This window comes from Chanos chanos, chromosome 8, assembly GCF_902362185.1.
Source record: "Chanos chanos chromosome 8, fChaCha1.1, whole genome shotgun sequence".
Lineage (NCBI taxonomy): Eukaryota > Metazoa > Chordata > Actinopteri > Gonorynchiformes > Chanidae > Chanos > Chanos chanos.
Window position 1 is genome coordinate 20,944,662 of NC_044502.1, and position 21,186 is coordinate 20,965,847.

The 21,186-nt window shown below is 39.3% G+C and overlaps 1 gene segment (V, D, J or C); it reads right to left on the bottom strand.

The window, feature by feature from the left end:
- Nucleotides 1-18,299: 18,299 nt before the first annotated feature.
- LOC115819449 (immunoglobulin heavy variable 2-26-like) lies at nt 18,300-18,824 on the bottom strand. The segment is given in 2 exon segments: nt 18,300-18,652; nt 18,779-18,824. Coding segments are annotated over 2 exon segments (399 nt in total).
- Between the last annotated feature and the right edge of the window lie 2,362 nt (nt 18,825-21,186).

Genomic DNA, 21,186 nt, shown 5'->3' on the forward strand with positions numbered 1-21,186 from the left:
GAAATGATGTGTGTGTGTGTGTGTTTAAAATATTTTTAAAGTGCAGGAATGAATAAATTGGATTAGAGTAGATTACAGATGCATTAAAGACTTTGCTGTTGAAAAACAAGAAAGTTATCATAAGATATTTAGACAGGGACATAGAATATATAATGTGATGAATTTGCTTTTAAATGAATGAATTCACTGCAAAGTGTAACTGCAGTTTTCATTTCATGATAAGCCAGTCATTTCACACACACATTAATGGGAGCCAACTAACACAAGTTATACAAAATGCAGTTAGCCCAGACAGGTGGTGTCTGTTCTGCTAATACAAAATGTTTGTAATACAGCAGGGAAAGATGTATTAAAATATGGTTGGCAATCTAGCTTTGTGACAGGCTAAATGTACATTGTGTAAGGTGTGGGACAGTGTGGAGGATGAAGGTGTTGAGAAAACACTTTTTAGTGCAGACAAACGCTCAAGTCAGTTTAATCATCATTAATCATGTAATGTAACTATTTAATGAGATCAGTTTTGAACTTCACAATCAACTCAGATGGGGCTAATTAACCTTCGCTGTAGCTCATCTTAGTGAAGGAAAACACTGATTTCAAACCTCCCCTACCTTGCGGCCATACCCACACATAGGAAAGGCTTCGGGAGCCAATCCTAAGGAAAAATCTGGAGCTGGGGTCCCTAAGGCTACGCGAGGCTGTATACAGCAATGATCTAGCAACACCTGCAACTGCACTGAAACCAAGTGCATCAGCTCTTGCCCTTCCATTGGACCATTTCAACGATGTGGAGAGGGGGGACTTGCTGCATGGGGAACAGCCTGTCCTCCATATACACCAACCCAGGCTTTGCACACTGGAGAGACCACTCCAGCTTCATAATGCGGCATCGACACAACACGTGATGCAGCAGTCTACCGGTTATAAGTGTCCAACTCAACTGGTATAGAGCTAGACGCCAGGGGCTGCTTCAAACAGTAGGAGAGGTCATTGCGTCTCACTGGGCAGCGTCCACCTACCTCAAGCTTTCCATTAACCTCACTGGGTGTGTGGGGTTTAGGGTGAAAACCAACAAGCAGATCGATAATGTGCACCAGGCAACAGGAAAAAGAAAACATCTGCCCTAAAGTTGGGCACTTGGAATGTCAGGATAATGACAACAGATTTCTCCGATGACCTGCAAGAAATAAACAACCTCATAAGACGGCAGTCATCGACACGGAACTGAGCAGACTACAGATGGACATTGTCGCCCTCTAAGAGACCAGGCTCTCAGGATCAGGATCTATGAGGGAGAGAGACTTGTTTTTCTGGCAGGGGAGACCACCAGATAAGACCAGGGAACATGGAGTGGGATTCAGCATGGTGGGATGTCACCCCACCCAAAGAGGGAACTGAGCAAATCTTGTCTCTCCAGCTCCACTCCTCAATGGGGTTAATCAGTGGCTATGTGCTAACACTGACTTCCTTGGCAAAAGCTAAGGACAAACTCTAAGCTGATCTTAGGATTGCCATCAGAAGAATCCCTGAAAAAGCACCACTGTTCGTACTTGATGACTTCAATGCCAGTGTGTCACATTTCCTGTTTGGATCAGTTTGGCACTGGGAGGATGAATGAGAATGGGCAACACCTGCTGGAACTCTGTTTTCATCATGGTCTTGACATGATTCGTACTAGGCGCTCCAGCCTACCCAGTGTCAAGCTCACATGCAGCAACCAGGGCTCTGTGATACTGACACTCCTTAGTGTGCAGCAGGGTGAAACTGTGAGCAAAGAAATTGTATCGCACGAGAAAGGAGGGCAGATCTCGCAGTAACACTAGAAAGACCCACGACCAGGAGAAAGTGGAGGAATTTGCATGTGCGCAAGAGGAATCTCTTCCGGGCCCATCAAGTCCTAACACCTGCAAAAGATGGGTAAATTTCAGGGATGTTCTTTACAGTGCTGCCATGTTCACCTCTGGCAAAAAGACCAGCAAGTCAGCAGATTGGTTTGAAGTGCTCTGTGTGGTAATGATACTGGTCATTGAGGAGAAGGGAAATGCCCTGAATGCATATGTAGCAGACAGGACTACGTCTGCCTAGTAGGGGTAGCAAACACCTAAACTCTCTGGATGGATGGAGTGCAAAAGAATCTGTGTCCCTCCCCCCCCACATCAATTTGCTTCATGCTCCGCCCTGCCAAATGGGATGGGTGGAATATCTTGGGCCCCAGGATTTGTCTGAGTCAGTGTTAAACTGAAGTATGTAGTCTGGGTCAAGTGCAAAAGGTAGTGTGTGTAGCTTACCCAGTACTCCCCCCTCTAAAACATCCTGCAGTCAGAGGGAGACGCCCCTATTCCAGAGAAGTTAGTCTCTCTCACTATGAAAACGGAAAAGTCACTTCTATTGCCAGAATGGACTGTAACACAGTATTCAATTTATTTATACCAATAGTTATAATTCTCTCCCCCCCGCCCCATCAAATACAAGTAGAAATTTAAGTTTAACACCAGGTTGTGGAAAACATACCAAAAAAAAAAAAAAAAAAAAAAAAAAAAAAAAAACAAACACACACACACACACACACACACACACACACACAACATAAAAAAAAAGGTCTAGTTTTAACTTCTCAAGACCACAAATCACAATTTCATTCAAGCTAGAACAAAAATTGTCGACTACACACCTCAGTATTTGCACATTCGAAATGTCTTCACGTTTGTTTGGTCTGCCAAGTGAACATTCGCCCCTTAAACTTCAACTTCTCTGACGGCAATAACCTTGTTTCCCAGTATGCAAACAATTGTAAAACAAACAATTCAAACACGTATTAAACCAGCTCTGCGATTCCAGTGCACGTTCGCCAACCCTCCATACAGATTGAAGGGTTGTATACAGTAACTCGGATCAACCTTAAACCCTTAATACTGCGTGAATCCGTCACAACCCGTTGTCACGCTGGTAGAGTGGTGCAGGACCCAAGTGCAAGACACGATGATGAAAGTGACAAAAGGAGGACTTTACTTACAAAATGAAGATAAAAATACAAGTGCAAACAGGAACCAAGCCGATAACAAAAAGGTGCAACAAAACAGTGTGTTCAAAACACAGACAACGATAGACAAAGGACAAGGCAAACACAAGGGCTTAAATACAGAGGGAGAACTAAACAGGGCAAAACATGATTGGTACAAACTAACGAGGTTAATAAATGAGACAAACAGGAACAGGTGAGGGGCGGAGACAAACACAGAACAGGAGCACAAAGACATATCAAACTAAAAGTCCAAGATGAGGTGCAGGCTGTGACACCCGTCACCATGTAATCAGTGAAAAGAGTCCTTTTCAGTCCAAGAATTCAGTTCAATTACAAGTATTAATGCTCTCGGTCCATGAAAAAAAAAAAAACAGCAGAAAAAAACAACAGTTCTTTAAAGCAAAGAGTAGTCCAAACCGCGTTATGATTATTAAACATACGCAATTCCTTCTCCCAGAGTTTGCTTAATATTCAATCAAATGACTGTCAGTCTTAGCCTAAATATCTTCTGAGTGTATGCATCGTTTTTCGGTCATTGTAAGTCTGCTGATAGGTTAAAAGTGTCTGCTAAATGCCAAATTGTAATTGTAATTGTTTAGTCTCAACATTGGTAGGGACATTTATGCACATTTGAATGCTGACATGTTTGTGCAAAACAATTGTTTATTGCGTTTTCCTCAATTCAGTTTTATAGTATTAGAGGATTATCCTATAGCAGTGGCGATTCAAGCTTGTATGGTGCTCTGGGGGTGACCCCCCGCCAATAACAACAAAAGCACCATTCTGCATTAACTGCAATCTTTATTCAGACTTTTTGAACAACACTAATTAATAACCATAACATTTAAAACTATAAATATAAAAATTTGTACAAAAATAATACTAATAAATATCAAAAAGCAGGAACAAAGACAAATGTCCATTTGTGTTGGTTTGGCTCTCGAGCATCAATACACTACCCATACCCCAACACTGTCAATCAAGAGTCAAGACTAAACCAACTCACCTTGGTGGTGTGCAGACCAGCGGAGAGTTTCAAAGTGGGGGGCAAGAACAAGGGGAAAGCCCAGACCTGTGGGGGGGTCTTCCCGTAGGGAATTTTTTCTTAATTCTGGCAGCTAAATGCACCATTGTCCCGCAGTTTGAGACAGAAATGGAAAGTCTAGAGGCAGTGGTGTTAACAGGATATCATAATGTATGCAAAATTGCAACATCGCAACTTATAAGTTGATGAAATCAATACTGTCAAAACACGGAAGCTGGAGCTGGAGCGCTGGAGCCTTCAGTGGGACAGCACCAGTGGGACAGGAATGTATTTTCAGCATCTAGGGTAGCCTACTTTAGATGGAATTACAAAGAAATTGTGCATCACAATCAAGTAATCTCTGTTGGTCATTCGGGTCCTACTAATTGCCACACTACACCACACTGTACCACACTACACCACACTACAACACACGACACCACACTATGCCACATTGTACCATACCACACCACGCTACACCACACTGTACCACACTGAACCACACCACACCACACTGTACCACACTGTACCACACCACACCGCACTACACCACACTGTACCACACTATAGCACACTACACCACACTGTACCACACTGTACCACACTACACCACACTGTACCACACTACACCACATTGTACCACACTGCACCACACTATACCACACTGTACCACACTGTACCACACTACACCACACTGTACCACACTATGCCACACTGTGTACGAAAACCAGTTGGCTTGAAAACCATTTGGGGCATAACACCAGGTTCTGTGCGAATCCACTCCTGACGCGCACTAATAGTTAGCTAACGAAATGCTGAGTTAACGTTACTGACAAAAATCCTTTCAGAAATATATGTTTTAATCTTGTCAGGTAAACACAGTAATATTTGTAAGGTCAGCGGATTCACGTAGGACGTGGTCCAAGTAAGATGAGGGGGGTGGGAATCAAGTGGTGACGATGGTCATCCAGCTGTTTCACATTTCAGACAATGCTATGTAGTAGAAGTAAAATTAACCTAGCCTACAACAATATGACATGTTTATCCTTTTAAGGCCAGTCTGAGTTAACCTAGTGCCTGTTTAACTGAAGCTATACACTGTATTTTATAGAGGAAGCATTTGGTTCAACTGTGTTTTTATATGCTTTGCAGCATATTCCACAAGCTTTTTATTCTACAGGTTCTACAAGCAAATCAGTGCATTCAGTAGGTTGTTTCAGAGCCTTTAGACTCTGTAAATGCATTGTTGCGACAATACAACAATGCGATGACATTAAAAAGAAAATGTACTTTTGAATACTTAAATAATTTTAAGTACTCAAGGACTCCAGTACTTTAACTCAAGTAAAAATTGAACTGAACAACTTTTACTTTTATTGGAGTAATATTTGACCAGGAGTATCTATACTTTGACTCAAGTAATGGAGTTGTTTACTTTGTCCACCTCTGACTGTGGTACAGTGGTACCGTGTGGTGTAGTGTGGTACAGTGTGGTGTAGTGCGGTACCGTGTGGCGTAGTGTGGTGCAGTGTGGTACAGTGTGGTGTACTGTGGTACAGTGTGGTATAGTGTGGTGCAGTGTGGTGTAGTGTGGTATAGTGTGGTGTGGTGTGGTACAGTGTGGTATAGTGTGGTGTAGTGTGGTACAGTGTGGTACAGTGTGGTGTAGTGTGATATAGTGTGGTGCAGTGTGGTGTAGTGTGATACAGTGTGGTATAGTGTGGTACAGTGTGGTGTAGTGTGGTACAGTGTGGTACAGTACAGTGTGGTGTAGTGTGGCAATTAGTAGGACCTGGTCATTCTGATTTCTAAATCAACAAAATACACTGCACAAACATTGTACGCTTCGCCATTCCTCTTAAACATTATCATGTTACTCACCTTGCAAAACTACATACATAAAAAAACTATACTACATACATACTATATACAGTATTATGAATGAATTGTGGTTTATTTGGTAGCACTTTGTAGTGTGACTGATTTTATTAATTGCATTAGTACTGTACCAAGATAGAGGTGCACTATTTGATGGACTCCCCCACTCCCCCTACCTCGTGCTTCCAGTGGGGAGACCTGACTTCAACCGAACGCTGCCCCCCTCCCCATCTCGTACTTCTGAGTGGGAGACCTTCCCAGGCAGTAGCCTACCTCGCTCACAAGCTAGAATCAGGGCGCCCACTCCGACAAGGTTAACTGAGCCACACGGTTACATGGTATGTTTGATGTAACACGCAAATGAGCAATAGAAAACCGATCGCGCAAATGTCACCATTCCGAATTTTTTGTACAGGCGCCCTGTGCCACCCCTGGCAAGATGATGCCCATGCCTAAATCCACCCCTGTCCTATAGGATAGGATAAATTTATCATTTATTTTATTAATAAAATAATTTTCATTATTTTACAAAATAGTATGGTCTCTTAAAATAGATAAACACTACATTAAAACTTCATGTAACACTCCAGAATGTAGTGCATATTTATTCACACCTCTGTACAATGAGTAAAAAGAGCAGTATGAGAATATAACAGTTGATGGAGTGTGATAAGTTAGCAGTAGTTTTACATACTTCTGGTTAAACCAGACAAGCTGTAAAGCAGGTGTGTGAGAATCAGTTAGTTTTACTTTTATACCTGGACAGAACAGACGCAGCCATCGTAACCTTCGCTCCTGTCTGCTACTGTACGCACATTGCATTGAGCCATCAAAGTGGGAGCTCAAGCTACTTGGTGGTTGTTAGAAAAGAACTCTAACAAGAAAGTCAGAATTGCGCAGGGGGAAAAGTGAGTATTGCGAGAAAAAAAGTAAGAATTGTGATAAATGAAGTTGGAATTGTGAGAAATAAAGTCGGAATTCCAAGAAATAAAGTTGCAATTAAGCAAACTTTTTTTTTTTTTGGTTAATGTGGCCAAAACGGGCTTCCACAGACTTCTGTGTGTCCACATGACCCTGCACTTGTATAGTCAAAAACAGTAAAAAAGAAAAAAAAAAAAAACACTATCTGAAACTCACTGGGCCTCATTCACAAACACCTTCCTAATTTTTTTTTCTTAAATTCGTCCTAAGAAAAAGTCTATGTCAGATTTATGACGTGTTTTTAAAACTCAGAATTGTTTGCATCTTTGTTTTTATGATGATGAATCCCATTGTCCTCTTAAAGTACCTGAAAGCACGTGCCAGTTGTTCCTAATTAGCATAGGTAAACGCCCTGCCAATCCCCATAAAAGGGCATAAGACTGCATGGTAATGTGCACATACAGAAGTCGATGGAAGCCCGTTTCTGCGACAAAAAAAAAAAAAAGTTTGCTTAATCGCAACTTTATTTCTTGGAATTCGCACTTTATTTCTCACAATTCTGAGTTCTTTTTAACAACCAAAAGTAGCTTGAGCCATCACTTCCGCTCCTGCTTTAATGGTTCAATGCAACGCTCATACAGTAGCAGACAGGAGCAAAGGCTACAATGGCTGCGTCTACTCTGTCCAGGTATTTTAATATTTATCCGCACAAGACAAGAGTACAAGGGTAAAATTAACTGATTCTCACACACCTGCTTTACAACCTGTCTGGTTTAGCAGTAGTGTATGTAAAACTACTGCTCACTTGTCACAGTTTCCATCAACTGTCATATTCTCATATCGCTCTTTTTGTTCATTGTACAAAAGTATGAATAACTAGGAGGGCACTGAGAGAGCGCAAACCCCCGCCAAGGCCAACAGTCCACTCCTTTAATTGCGGTGCAACACGCCATTCTCTGTAATTACGACAGGTTTGCCCATGCACGACAAGTTCAATTCATTTTGCCATAGACACCGGTGTTATGAAAGTGGAAAGTAATACACGGATCCACCCCGTGACTCGGATCTGCTCCTTCCTTCCTTGGCCCGTGCTACACCCTACCTCCAAGTTTCATGAAAATCGGCCTGGTATTTTTTCCATAATCCTGCTGACAAATGGAGAGACAAACCAACAAACAAACCAAGCAACAAACTGCACTGAAAACATAACTCCCTTGGCAGAGGTAAATATGCACTACATCCTGGGGGGTATTCCAGAAAGCAGGTTTTTTTTTTTTTTAAGCCCGCCACCACCCCTCCAACACGGGAGTCACATCGTACTTTCTCTTTTTTTTTTTTCTCTTGTTTCTTTTTATAAATTTTATTTGATTAGTCTACATACTTGTGTACAGAGGAGACAGGCGGACAGGCAAACGAACAAACATGCTGTAGAATGACAGACAGACAGACAGGTGAGCAGGTAGACAAGGAGACAGACAGAAGGACAAAATCAAAGAATGGTAATAAGGGAGTGAGGGATAAAGAAGAAAAGTAAAAAAGAAAAAAAACCCCAAGCAAACAAACAAAAAAATCTATATGTGGGACAAGACAAAGGGGTGATGCTATGATGGGGGAAGTAACAACAATAATTATAATACAGAAACATAGTAAGGTTTGGGGGTTTTGGATTGGTGGGCTGATCACAGAGGTATCCCCGAGCAGACAGAGGGAAGGAGAGAATGGGATGTTACAGTTCATAAAAAGTGATATTCTGTCGGTAACTTGTTTCCAAAAGTGGTAAGCTGGAGGGCACAACCAGGTAGAGTGGAAATAATTGTCTGGGGTGTTCATTGTGCAATGTGAGCATATGTCTGAATCTAGGAATCCCATCTTATACATCTTGTGCTGGGTGATGTGTGTTCTGTGGATTACTTTATATTGTATTAGTTGAAGATTAGTATTGTTTGTCATTGTGAAAGTGTTTCTACAGATTAGAGTCCAGAGGTCTGCATTGGTAGAGAGTGATAGGTCTTTCTCCCAGTCTTGGATGGGGAGGGATATTGTTTGGTCCGAGGGTGATATTAGTTTGTATAATTTGGAGATAGTTTTCTTAGTATTATTTATTTTTTCCATTTCTTCCACTAGTGGGGGTGGATGTACGTTGTTGTTAATTATATTAATTTTGGATTTTAGAATGGATTTTAATTTTAAGTGTAACGCCCCTAGACCATACGCCTGATACTAAAAGGGCATCCTGCGTTCTTTTAATGATTGTATAAATTAATTTATATGCCACTGTTAACTTAAAAGATAACTTTCTAACCCTAAACTCTTGTTCTACACTTATCTTAACAATAAAATCCAGAAACCAAACGATTTAAAGTTCAATGCCAAGCAATTTACTTATAAACGTTCAATACCAAACACCCAAATTTTGTATTTCAGAACTATTAAACAAAATTACCAATACCTTAGCAATGATCAATGATCTAATAACATTTTGCAGCAACACAATACATGGGCATAACATTCATTAACACATTCACACGCCGCGGACTCACACACACACACACACACACACACACACACTGATTAGACCTAAACCGGCAAATGACACTAAACAAAACCGTTGCAGGCCTGAGACGTTGCTCGGGTTCGCTGTGGCCCAGCACAAAATGGCCGCTTCACTCGGTAACGAGCAAAAAGAAAAAAAAACACACACAGTGCCTTATTCCAGCACAGTCTCGGGTGGTTTACCAGTCCGACAATGTCTGCATGTCCCACGTAGCAACAGCAACAAGCACAAAAATCCCGCAAAGATCCAAAATCCCGATGCAGTCTTTCCGCGAGTAGCAGCAAAGTCCTCCATAGCAATCCTCAACATGTTAAGCTAAACGGCAAGGCCCCGTCGACTTAATTCTTACCAACAACAAAAAACACGATACTATCTTTCTTGCTCTTTATGGGTTTTCTTTTCGAGTAACCAAAAACTAAAAGGCAGTATTCGAGAATTACAACGTTGTTCACGTTATACCTTTATACTTCACAAACTCAGGCTCTCTCTCGCAGTTGCGCTCCTGCTCTTCTCTCTCTCTGCTCTCTCTCTCTCTCTCGTCTATTCCATGACCTCGGGCGTCATAGGTATTAACTCTACTAATTATAAACTATATTTCTACACTGAAATAACAAAAATACTAGATTTTATACATTCACACAACATATGAAATCACTACATCCGAACAAATATTAATAAGAACTAGGAACACATATACATACACACATGCAATGCATATCCCAGAATTCCCAACAATGACCCAAACGAATTTTCCAGACAATTACATAATCTAAACTTATTGCCAATTTATTCATGAACTCTCTTTATGAAAATGAATTAACTAGTTCTAATGAATAACTAAGAACTATATCAACTTTAAATTACCTACTAATTAACTAACATTAATGTATCTAAAATACATTTTCCTCACCACGCTACATAAGTACCGAAAGTATTGCTCTTTCCCTATGTTATACTTTTGCACCAGGTCCTGGAAAGTGATGAAGGTGTTATTCCGAAAGATGTTTTGAAGCTGTGTGATACCTCTTTGTTTCCAAGTGGTGGAGTGGAGTGGTGATTTATTGAGTGAAAAGTCAGGGTTGTGCAATATTGGGGTGTATTTACATGGTGACATTGAGAATTTAAAGATTTTATTAATTTTCCACCAAGCTGTTAGGGTTGTTGAGATTACGGTATTTTTGAAGCAATCGTGGTGTTTTATGGAAGTGCTAAGGAATGGCAAGTCGGAGATTGAAATTTCATTGCATTCTGACTGTTCTATTTCAATCCATGGGTTATTCTGTTGGTTGGGATGAATCCACTGAGATATACTGCAGTTGATTAGCCAGGTAATAATAGTAGAAGTTTGGTGCTTCCAGTCCTCCTTGAGATTTATGTTTCTGTAAAGTTGCTAGTTTAATCCGGGGTGGTTTATTTTTCCAGTAGAATTTAGTTGTCATGGAGTTGAGTGAATTAAACCAGTTAGTAGTGGGTTGAGTTGGAGTCATTTTGAAGAGGTAGTTCACTTTAGGTAATATGGTCATTTTTACAGTTGCTATTCTGCCATTTAGAGAGAGTGGTAAATTTGTCCAATGGTTTAAGTCATTTTCTATTGATTTTAATAGTGGAGTGAAATTAAGGCGAAACAACTCTGACAGCTTGGCGGAGATATTTATGCCTAGATATTTAATATTACCTGAGGAGGTGAGTGGCGTGTTTTTCGCTGTAGCGTACGAGTCAACACCGCAGATGGGTAAAATTGTTGATTTTGTCCAGTTTACAGTGTAGTCTGATATTTCAGAAAATAAATTGATAAGCTTCATGGCTTCTTGCAGGGAATTTCATGGGTCTTGGAGGCAAAGCAGTATGTCGTCTGCGTAAAGGCTGAGTTTGTGGTGTGTGTTAGGAGTTTGGATTCCTTTGATGTTGTTATTTTGGCGTACTGCAGCAGCTAGAGGTTCAATGAACAGGGCGAAAAGTGATGGTGAGAGTGGACATCCTTGCCTGGTCCCTCTGTGTAGCATGAAACTCTGTCATGTCAGTCCGTTAGTAGAAACTGTGGCCATCGGTGAGTTATACAGTGTTTTTATCCATTGAATAAACGATTCCCCGAATCCAAACTTCTGAAGTGTTTTGAATAGAAATGCCCGGTTTACTTTATCAAATGCCTTTTCCGCATCTAACAAAACAAGTATTGTTTTTGTTTTACTTTTTTGGGATATATTGATTAAATTGAATAATCTGTGCATGTTATTTGATGAATCTCTTCCTTTGATAAATCCGGTTTGGTCTGAGTGGATTAGTGATGGGGTTACTCTTTCAATTCTGATGGCTAGCGCTTTACTGATAATTTTGAGATCCGTATTGATGAGTTATTGGGGGCGGTAGCTAGAACATAGGGTTGGTCTTTGTCAGGCCAGTAGTACTGAGAGGAGTGCTGTGTTCATATGTGGCGGGATTTTTGAGTTTTGTTTAATATCAACAGTCATTCTAAAGAAAAGTGGGGAGATTGTGTGCCAGAAGTGCTTAAAGAACTCAGCAGGGAAACCGTCAGGTCCTGGTGCTTTATTATTTGGTATCTGGTTGAGGGCATTATAGAATTCTTCCAATGTTAATGGTGCGTCTAGTTCATTTGCTGTTTCCTTGTTAAGCTGAGGAAGGTCAGTACTATTGAGGAAGGAGTGGATGTCTGTCAAATTTGGTTCATGATCTGAGGCGTATAATTCAATGTAAAATTCCCGAAATGAATGATTTATATCTGTAGGTGTTTGCATGGTTTCCCCTGCTGAGTTCTTTATGACCGGGATAATGGATTTGTCTTTGGCTCGTTTTAATTGGTTTGCCAGATATTTACCAGATTTGTTGTTGTATTCAAAATTGTCATGTTTTAGTCTTTGCAGTATGAATTGGTTTTTCTTGTTAATAATAGTGTTCAATTGAAAATTGGTTGTTCTTAACTAAGTGAAAAACTCAGTGAAAACTCAGAGTTTGTTAACTCAAAGTAGTAAACCTCCTAATAGAAGAACCCTATGGCCTCATTCTTCCAGCAAAACAAAGCCATAGGACTCTTCTATTAGAAGGTTTACTACTTGGTCTGAGTTAACAAATTCAGGCTTTTCACTAGACTTGCTTTCTGGAATGCCCCCAGGAGTGTTACATAAACTGTTAGTGTAGTGTTTTTTTTGCTTTTTAAAGACCATAATGCTTTGTAAAATAAAGAAAATAAATAAATAAATAAAAAATACCGTAATTTCTGGACTATTAAGCGCACCTAAATATAAGCCGCATCCACTGAATTAAAAAAAAAATATATTTATTTTGAACATAAATACGCCGCAGATGTCTATAAGCCGCAGGCGCCTACATTGAAACAAATGAACTTTACACAGGCTTTAACGAAAGACAGTGCCTGTAACACGGCTTGTAACAAAACAGTAGCCTACCTCATCCATATTTATGATGTCGTGCGGGCCGATGGAATGCTCCGCTATCTCTGCATGAGTGAATTTGCGGAAGTTTGAAACTTTTTCCTCGTAGTCGGGAGGGAGCTGCTGACACAGAGTCGTCCGTGCCCTGATGGACAGGCCTTTACGTCTCATAAATCTGAGACACCACGATGGTCCACCTCTAAAATCCTCAAACTTCATTGCGGTGGCGATTGTTTTGGCTTTCAGTCGGATCTGCACAGTTGAAACACCTCGGCCGTCTGCTCTCTGTGCGTTGACCCAGTCTTCGAGCTCATTTTCTAGTTCGGGCCATCTGCTTTTCTTCCCTCTGAAAGCTTTTGTTGTCTTTTTGCACTGAGTCAGTTCGTCACGCAGCTGTTTCCAACGTCTTATCATCGACTCATTAAGGCCAAACTCCCGCGCAGCAGCTCTGTTTCCTTTTCCAGCAGCCAGATCAATCGCCTTCAACTTGAAAGCTGCATCATATGCATTTCTCCATGTCTTTCCCATGATAAGGGTGTGTACATGACAAAATGACTACCTTAATCAGAATGATTCAGTGGGAGTGCGCTCGATTTAATGTGAAGAGTTTCATTGGATCACCTTAATCCATTCGGCAATTTCATTGGTCTAATGTTATGGAGCTCAGTTTTTTGGAGGCATGAAGCTTGTGAAAAATCCATAAATTAGCCGGTTCATTGTTTAAGCCGCGAGGTTCAAAGCGTGGAAAAAAAGTAACGGCTTATAGTCCGGAAATTACGGTGTATATATATATATATATATATATATATATGTGTGTGTGTGTGTGTGTGTGTGTGTGTGTGTGTGTCACACACACACACACACACACATATATATATATATATATATATATATATATATATATATATATATATATATTATAAATGACAAAAATATTATTATAATTTAAATTCTATAATATTATACAACTGTGGAATTAAAGAAAACACAATAAACAATCAAACATGTGCATAAGAGTACTCAAATGTGCATAAGAGTGCTCTTGAGTGTGCATAGATTCTGTTCTTGCCTAAGAACAAATCCCAAATAAGAAAATATTGGTGAATGTCAGAAAAATGTGTAAGTGGGTTTTAAGATCAAATTGTCCATAAGAACGGTTGGTGAATGAGGCCCAATGATTATAAAGGGTTGTAGTAGAGGAGGAATCTGCATAGTCTGCCCTCTAGAGGTCTAAACAGAGGAAATGAGGAGAATCTCTCCTGTTCTCTTTCACTCACTGGTCATTCACGAGAGTTCAATGGATATTCTGTTGGGGACATGACTAGATTTCATCAGTCATTAAACATAATGAACTTCTCTTTCTTTTGCTAAGATGCCTCTCTGCTGTGTCTAAACTTTATTGGGGTCCCACTGTCACTCTGGGGAAAGGCTGAAGTCCTCTCACAAACTGTCAGACAGGACTGAATTCAGGAGAATAAAGAGTCTATGGACAGGGGCTGCATTAAGATAATGTCACTGAATTTGGACTTTCATAAATATGAATAGTCTTGATACACAGAACATGAACAGTTCAGTTTCACTAAATGCACTGATTGGCCCCTTAATTAAAACACATTATTTTCCCAATAAAGTCAAAGCATTTTCTGAGGTGACTCTACAATGGTCAAAGCTGGTGTATTATTTGAAGTTTAACATCCTTTGTCATAGGCAGAGATGGAAAAATTAAAAACTAGTCAGTGATCCAGTAGCTCAGCTCACCACATGCATTGTTAACAGTGTTGGGAAGGTTACTTTTGAAATGTAATAGGTTACAGATTAGTAGTTAACCTGTTAAAAATGTAATAAGTGATGTAACTGTTTTAATTACTTCATCAAAGTGATGTAAGTTATTACATTTGATTATTTTTGATTACTTTTCTAATAAATGTTTTAAACTGGGCAATAAAGCTGAAAAGTACTAAGAACATACATTGCAACCAGTGTAAACCTCACAACAGTAGTCAGCCCTGACTACTGTCAAACCTAAGTAACCAAGATAAGAAAATATGTTGGCTTATGCTTTATGGTTATGCTTTTTACAAACTCTTACATAGACGTTTCTGTCCAGGACAACTGGTAATTTATAACTTTGTGGCTACTTGGCACAGTAATACACAGCTGTGTCTTCAGTCTGTAGATTATTTCCTTGTAACATTGTGTTACTGCTGGTGTCTCTTGAGATGCTGAACTTGTTTTTCAGAGACATCTGTCCACATGTTGACAAAAACTACATCTCAAACCTTAATGTCAGCATGGACTGCCATACAGCTTTAATTTTAGGGGAGCTGTTTCATATTAAAATACTTTCTGCTATATATCTGTGTGAGATTTTCTATGTTTTTAGCCGTTAGAAATGTAGCCCTATTGGGAGTAAGGTTATAGTTTAAAGTTGATGCATTTGTAAATAGTTAAAAGGTTAAAAACATTCAGTGTGATATCTTACATTCCGTGTGTATTTTGCGGAATGCATGTAATTTCATCGTTAAGTTCATGGATTGTATTGTTTACATGGTGTGAAATATATTTGTTGTCTAATACTAAATTTATAGTGATGGCAATGCTGTAATATTATTTTATATGGTACACAGAGAATGTGTAATTAATTGTGAAATTTGGCATTATTTTTAATTACTGAACCAATCAGAAGTGAGTTGGAGGTCATGGGGTTAGCAGTAAGTGGATGCCAGAGAGGGGGAGAGAGGACGAGAGCACGTGGAAAGAGCTACTGTGTGTGAGTCAAGACATAGCAGTGTAAATACGTTACCCACGTATTTAATGAGTATTTCAATAATGTAGGTGCACAACCCATGGACTTTGAGTTATAATACGAGACTGTCGGACTATGTTGAACAATTCTTCGGCGAGGAGTCGTCGTCCTGCCAGCCCACCAAATGAGGGCGACAACTAACTTTTCCTCCTGCTTTCAACACAGGATGGAGAGAGGAGTCGGCCGCGCTGCTGCGTACTGGAACTGCGTGTTTGTTTGGGGGTTTTTTTGTGTTTTTTTGTGTTTTTTTGTTTTCTTTTGCTCAATAGAGTGAAGGAGCCGCTATAGTGTAGGCTACTACGCACACAAGCTACATACCAGGCCTGTAACGCACTCGACTGGGGTACTTTATTTTGCCGGCTTCTTTTGATATCGGGCCTATCATTTAAGTTATTGATATTTAACCTTATATTTCATTTGAAGTGTATTTCACTTGATTTAGACACCTGTGGGATGAAGACAATGTAAAAGATGATTTGGTATGTTTAACAGCTATAAGGTAAAGCATTGAAATACTTTCTGTTTGTATTGCCAGACTGGTAAATAAGTAAATAGTTCATTTAAATTTAAAACCTCTTTATTGTATTTGATTGTTTATTCATATTTAAGCTTTATAATCTTAACAAAGCTCTGCACCAGAGAGGTAAGAGTGCAGTTCAATATAGTTTGAGTTCAATACATGTGCTTGGGGATCCAACACCTTAAAAGAAGTTAAAGGAGACAATAATATATCGTTTGATAAAAGAACTCAGGGTAGCTCCCTCAGTTAATGCCGCTACAGCAGTGGGGCGGTACAGAAATATTTTATATGGTCTGATTCTATATCTGTGTCCAATTTTATGGTGATGATATGTTAATGAAATGCAAACAATACCAGTGTATGATTAAAAATTCTCATAACTGTAACATTTTACTTCACATGTTCAAGCCATGAGGAAGTGGTTTTTGTATGTCTTCTCTCTCACTGTGAGTCTCTGGCACAGTAATGCACAGCTGTGTCTTCAGTCTTCAGACTGTTCATCTGTAGATAGAGCTGATTCTTACTGTTGTCTCTGGAAATGGTGAACCTTCCCTGAACAGCACTCAAGTAATATTTGCTACTACTGTCATCTGTAATTGTTGAAACCCATTCCAGTCCTTTTCCAGTAGCCTGTCTGATCCAAACCATCCAGAAGCCACTGCAGTGAAGCCCAGAGGCTGTACAGGTCAGATCCACCAGGTTTCATAATCTCTGCCTCAAACTGAATCAGTTTCTGACCCATTACATCTGTCAACAAAGAGAATAGCAATAACTAAAAACAATAAACCTGAAATTTAAGTATAGAATAAATTGGGATAATTAAGTTGATTAATTAAATTGACAAATATACAAATTCACACATCAAAACTTACATTTTTTAAACAACAGTGTGAGGATCAAATATAAAATATCTCTAGTCCACCTGTCAGCTTAATTATTAGTCCCATTGTTTTGGTGATTGCTCTACGTCATGTTGGTTTTCCTGCCGGTTAGCTGAAATCTACTTTCTATAAGTTTTAAGTTTCTTAATAAAGGTAACACTGACCTGCACATGTATCCAGCCCTCTTTACAAAATGTGACATCTTCTAATTATACAGCCACTTTTACGTTTCATGAGATTTAGCCACACATTTACTTGTAATTTTGTGAAATTGTAAAAATATTTGAGATGTTTGCTGGGTAAGTACACAGTAAGGTCTTTTTTCATACAAAATATACACAAAATATGGACGTTGGCGATATAACCCATTTATATTTTTCAGAAACTTGATAATACTCAGCTGAGATTATTGAAATGACTTCTAAGTTAACAAGGAGTCAGACACCTGTTTTTGTTAAATCAGGAGAATTTCTTGTATATTCTTTGCATTAATTTCTGTTCCAACACCACAGACTGAGAATGTCCAATAAGAGTGTACAGTGAGGCCAGTATTTACATCTGTATTTGTTGGGATGATGAAATTGTCTCTTCCATTTAAAAACAAACAAACAAAGTTTTCAGAAAATTTCTCATACTGTACAACTGGAAACAGTTGCCTCAACCCTTACACCGTAACCTAAAATGGAAAATGTATACTCACAATCACCAACCACAGCTTAGTGTACAGTGTTCTGATTTATTTGGTGTTCCAATAATTCTGGTGAACTGTACATGCATACAGTCTCTTACTCAGTTTGTGATGCATATTGAACAAATATTTCAAATCATAATTGAAATTAAACTAGTAGTCCTCTGGAAAACAATGTCATGCATAAGTTCATAGAACACAACTTACAGAATTGTGCTGTAAGTTGTGTTATGTTGATCTGTGTTTTAGTTCATATTCAGATTTCAGGTTTTTCGGGCATAAAATGTATGTCTTAAAAATTCACCTCATTGAATTATTTCCCCTAGTACACAAAATTACTCTCCACAACATGTCTAATTACAAAGTACTGACCAGCTATTTAAGATAAACACAAGACAATTAAAGAATATGAAGTGTTTGGTAATTGTTATATTGTTTATTAAGCTCTGTGTTTTCATTTAAAACACTTGCAGGTGTCTCTGTACCTCACTTTTCTGTAGTGAGGGGATTGGCTAGAGTGTGTAATTTTCTTGATGTATGTGTTTAACACTTCTGTTTTCAGCTGGAGTCCCAAAAGATCGCTGTTGTGCATTTGTCTTTAAGGGATTTTGTACATTATTGTCACTGGTTTGAAACACAGTGGTCCTCGAGCACAGTAATAAACAGCTGTGTCCTCAGGCTGTAGATTCTGCCCACGTAAAGACACTGTGCTGTTAGAGGCATCCTTTGAAATGCTGAACTTGTTTTTCAGAGAATCTTTCTGTCTGATAGTGCCACCTCCCCATATGTGAGTAATCCACTCCAGACTTTTCCCTGATGGTTGTCTGATCCAGGCTGTGGCATAGTTGTCATCAGTAACAGAATACCCAGATACTTTACAGGTTATTGTCAAAGACTCTCCTGGTTTTATGACCATTGAGCCTGGCTGAGTGAAGTCAACACATTTTACACCTGTGAAATAAATGAAATGTTAAAGGAAAGTGAAGAATCACAACCCACATGATCATTATACTTATCTTACATTCAGTCACAAATGTTGTGTATAAATTTTGTGATCACTGTTGTGATAAAACTCACAGGATGCAGCCGCCAGCAACAGCAGTTGTAGAGATACAGGGAACATGGTTTCTTTTCAAGCTGAAAATAGCTCTTTCTATGTCCACCTGAGAAAGAAGGAGCAGATAGCTCCTTTTAAAAGAGAGGGATGTTGCTGTAGAGAGTGATTTTGCATATAGACCAACAAAGCCATCAAAGCCTTTAGTGTCAAAACTGATTTCCTTTCACTGGTTTACATAAATGAATGAATTCAGTGTGTGATTATATAGGGTAGAATGGCTTGCATGATCTGCCCTCTGGAGGCCGAAAGGTGAAAGTGATAAATTGAGCAATTGCGACCAGTAATTCTTTTCTTTCTTTTATGAGTCCACCTGTACTCAAAACAAAATCAACAGAATTAATCAATTCTTATGTGAGCAGAGGAGAAGCAGCATGTGTGATTTAGAATGTTCAAACATACAAACTGTTGCTTACAACTGAAAAAAGAGGAGTATTTGACTGTTGTGCCTGTTCAGTTCTTTTGTCATTCAGTATATGTTTACTTTTTTTGAAAGTTTATATTGAAAATTTAAGCAAGAATATGAGATCAAACTGCTTTGTTTATTGGTATTTTAATGCCATAACCGTAGAGGGACTGTAACTATAATACTTAAAACACTTACCAACATTTACCACATTTACCATGTAAGACCATTGTGTGCCTTATAAGGCACAAGAAATTCTCTCTCTCTCTCTCTCTCTCTCTCTCTCTCTCTCTCTCTCTCTTTCTCTCAGTCTCTCTCTGTCTCTCTCTCTAAATCAATCAGTCAATTAAATTAAAGCTGCATATCCTAATTAGGTTGTTGGGGTTCTGGAGCCTATCCCAGCAATGGCAAAAGGCAGGGAAACACCCTTGACAGGTCGCCAGTCCATCACAGGGCAGACACACAGACAAACACACTCATTTAGTGTCTCCAGTTCCCCTAACCTGCATGTCTTTGGACTGTGGGAGGAAACTGGAGCTCCCAGAGGAAACCAATGCAGACACAGGGAGAACATGTAAACTCCACACAGAAAGGACCCCGGCCGCCCAGCCAGGAACTGGACCCGGGACCTTCTTGCTGTGAGACGACAGCGCTACCCACTGCACCACCATGCCCCCCCCCCCCCCCCCCCCTCTCTTTCTCTCTCTCTCTCTCTTCCCTACCATTATGTTAACGTGTTTTATCTTTCATCTGTTGGAATACCTCCATATGGTTCTCTACCTCTGCTTTCTTCTATTAGAATTTATTTAATCTTAAGTTTTTCTTTTATATGTAGTTCCTCAAGTTTTGTCAGAGCCAGATAATATTCATGATAGTGTTTTGATAGTGAATGATGAAGAGAGATGTCTCCAAAATCACAGCTGTACTTTTAAGCGAATTATATTACATTAGGACACTTTCTGCTCAGTATCTTTGTCAGTTTTGCTAGAAACACTTTCTATGTTCTGGTAGTATATTTGCATGCAGTTGTATGGTGATGATAATACATTGATGTAATACAAACAGTACCAATGTATGATTCATAATTTTCAAAATACTTTAACATTTTATTTCACATACACAAGACATGAGGAAGTGGTTTTTGTATGACTTTGTGAGTCTCTGACACAGTAATACACAGCTGTGTCTTCACTCTTCAGACTGTTCATCTGTAAATACAGCTTACTGCTGGAGTCATCTCTAGAGATGGTGAATCTTCCCTCAATAGACTGGGAATAGTAGATTAGATGCAGTCCATGCATAATACCTGTTGGCAATGCTATAACTGGCAGTCTCTAAGAATGCAATCCATTCCAGACCTTTCCCAGGAGCCTGTCTGATCCAAGCCATACAATAGCTACTGAATGTGAAACCTGAAGTTGTTCAGGTCAGTTTATGAGATCCACCAGCTTTAATGATCACTGGTTCAGACTCAGTCAGTGTCTGACCTTTCACACCTGACAACAGGAAACTGAAAAATTGAAAAGCAAGATTCATTGCCATTGCACATGTAGGTCTTAGCACACAAAGAAAAAAAGACACACCTCTTAAACAAACAGTTTACAGAAGTAGTTCTGTGAGAGTCATGGCTTTAACAGGTTTCTGGAGAAATCAGTATAAAGCCAACAATGCCCTCTGTCTGTGTGCTACTGGAGTGTGAAATATGGAGAAATAGTGAAGGAGATTCTGACAGTTTTGCATAAACTCCACCTTACTGCATCATGATCAGTGGTCATCATTTAGTTTTTTTTACAGTGACCTGTGGCCCACCATTTAACTAAGTAATCATTAAATAATTAATTCAGTATTGAAATGTGGATAAAGATTAAGCATTTAAATTTGATTTAATTGCTTTTCAAAGAACAGATACACCTCATTTTTGTTGCCCAGTTGAAGAATCATACTTTCTCTCCTGTTGTGAAGTTG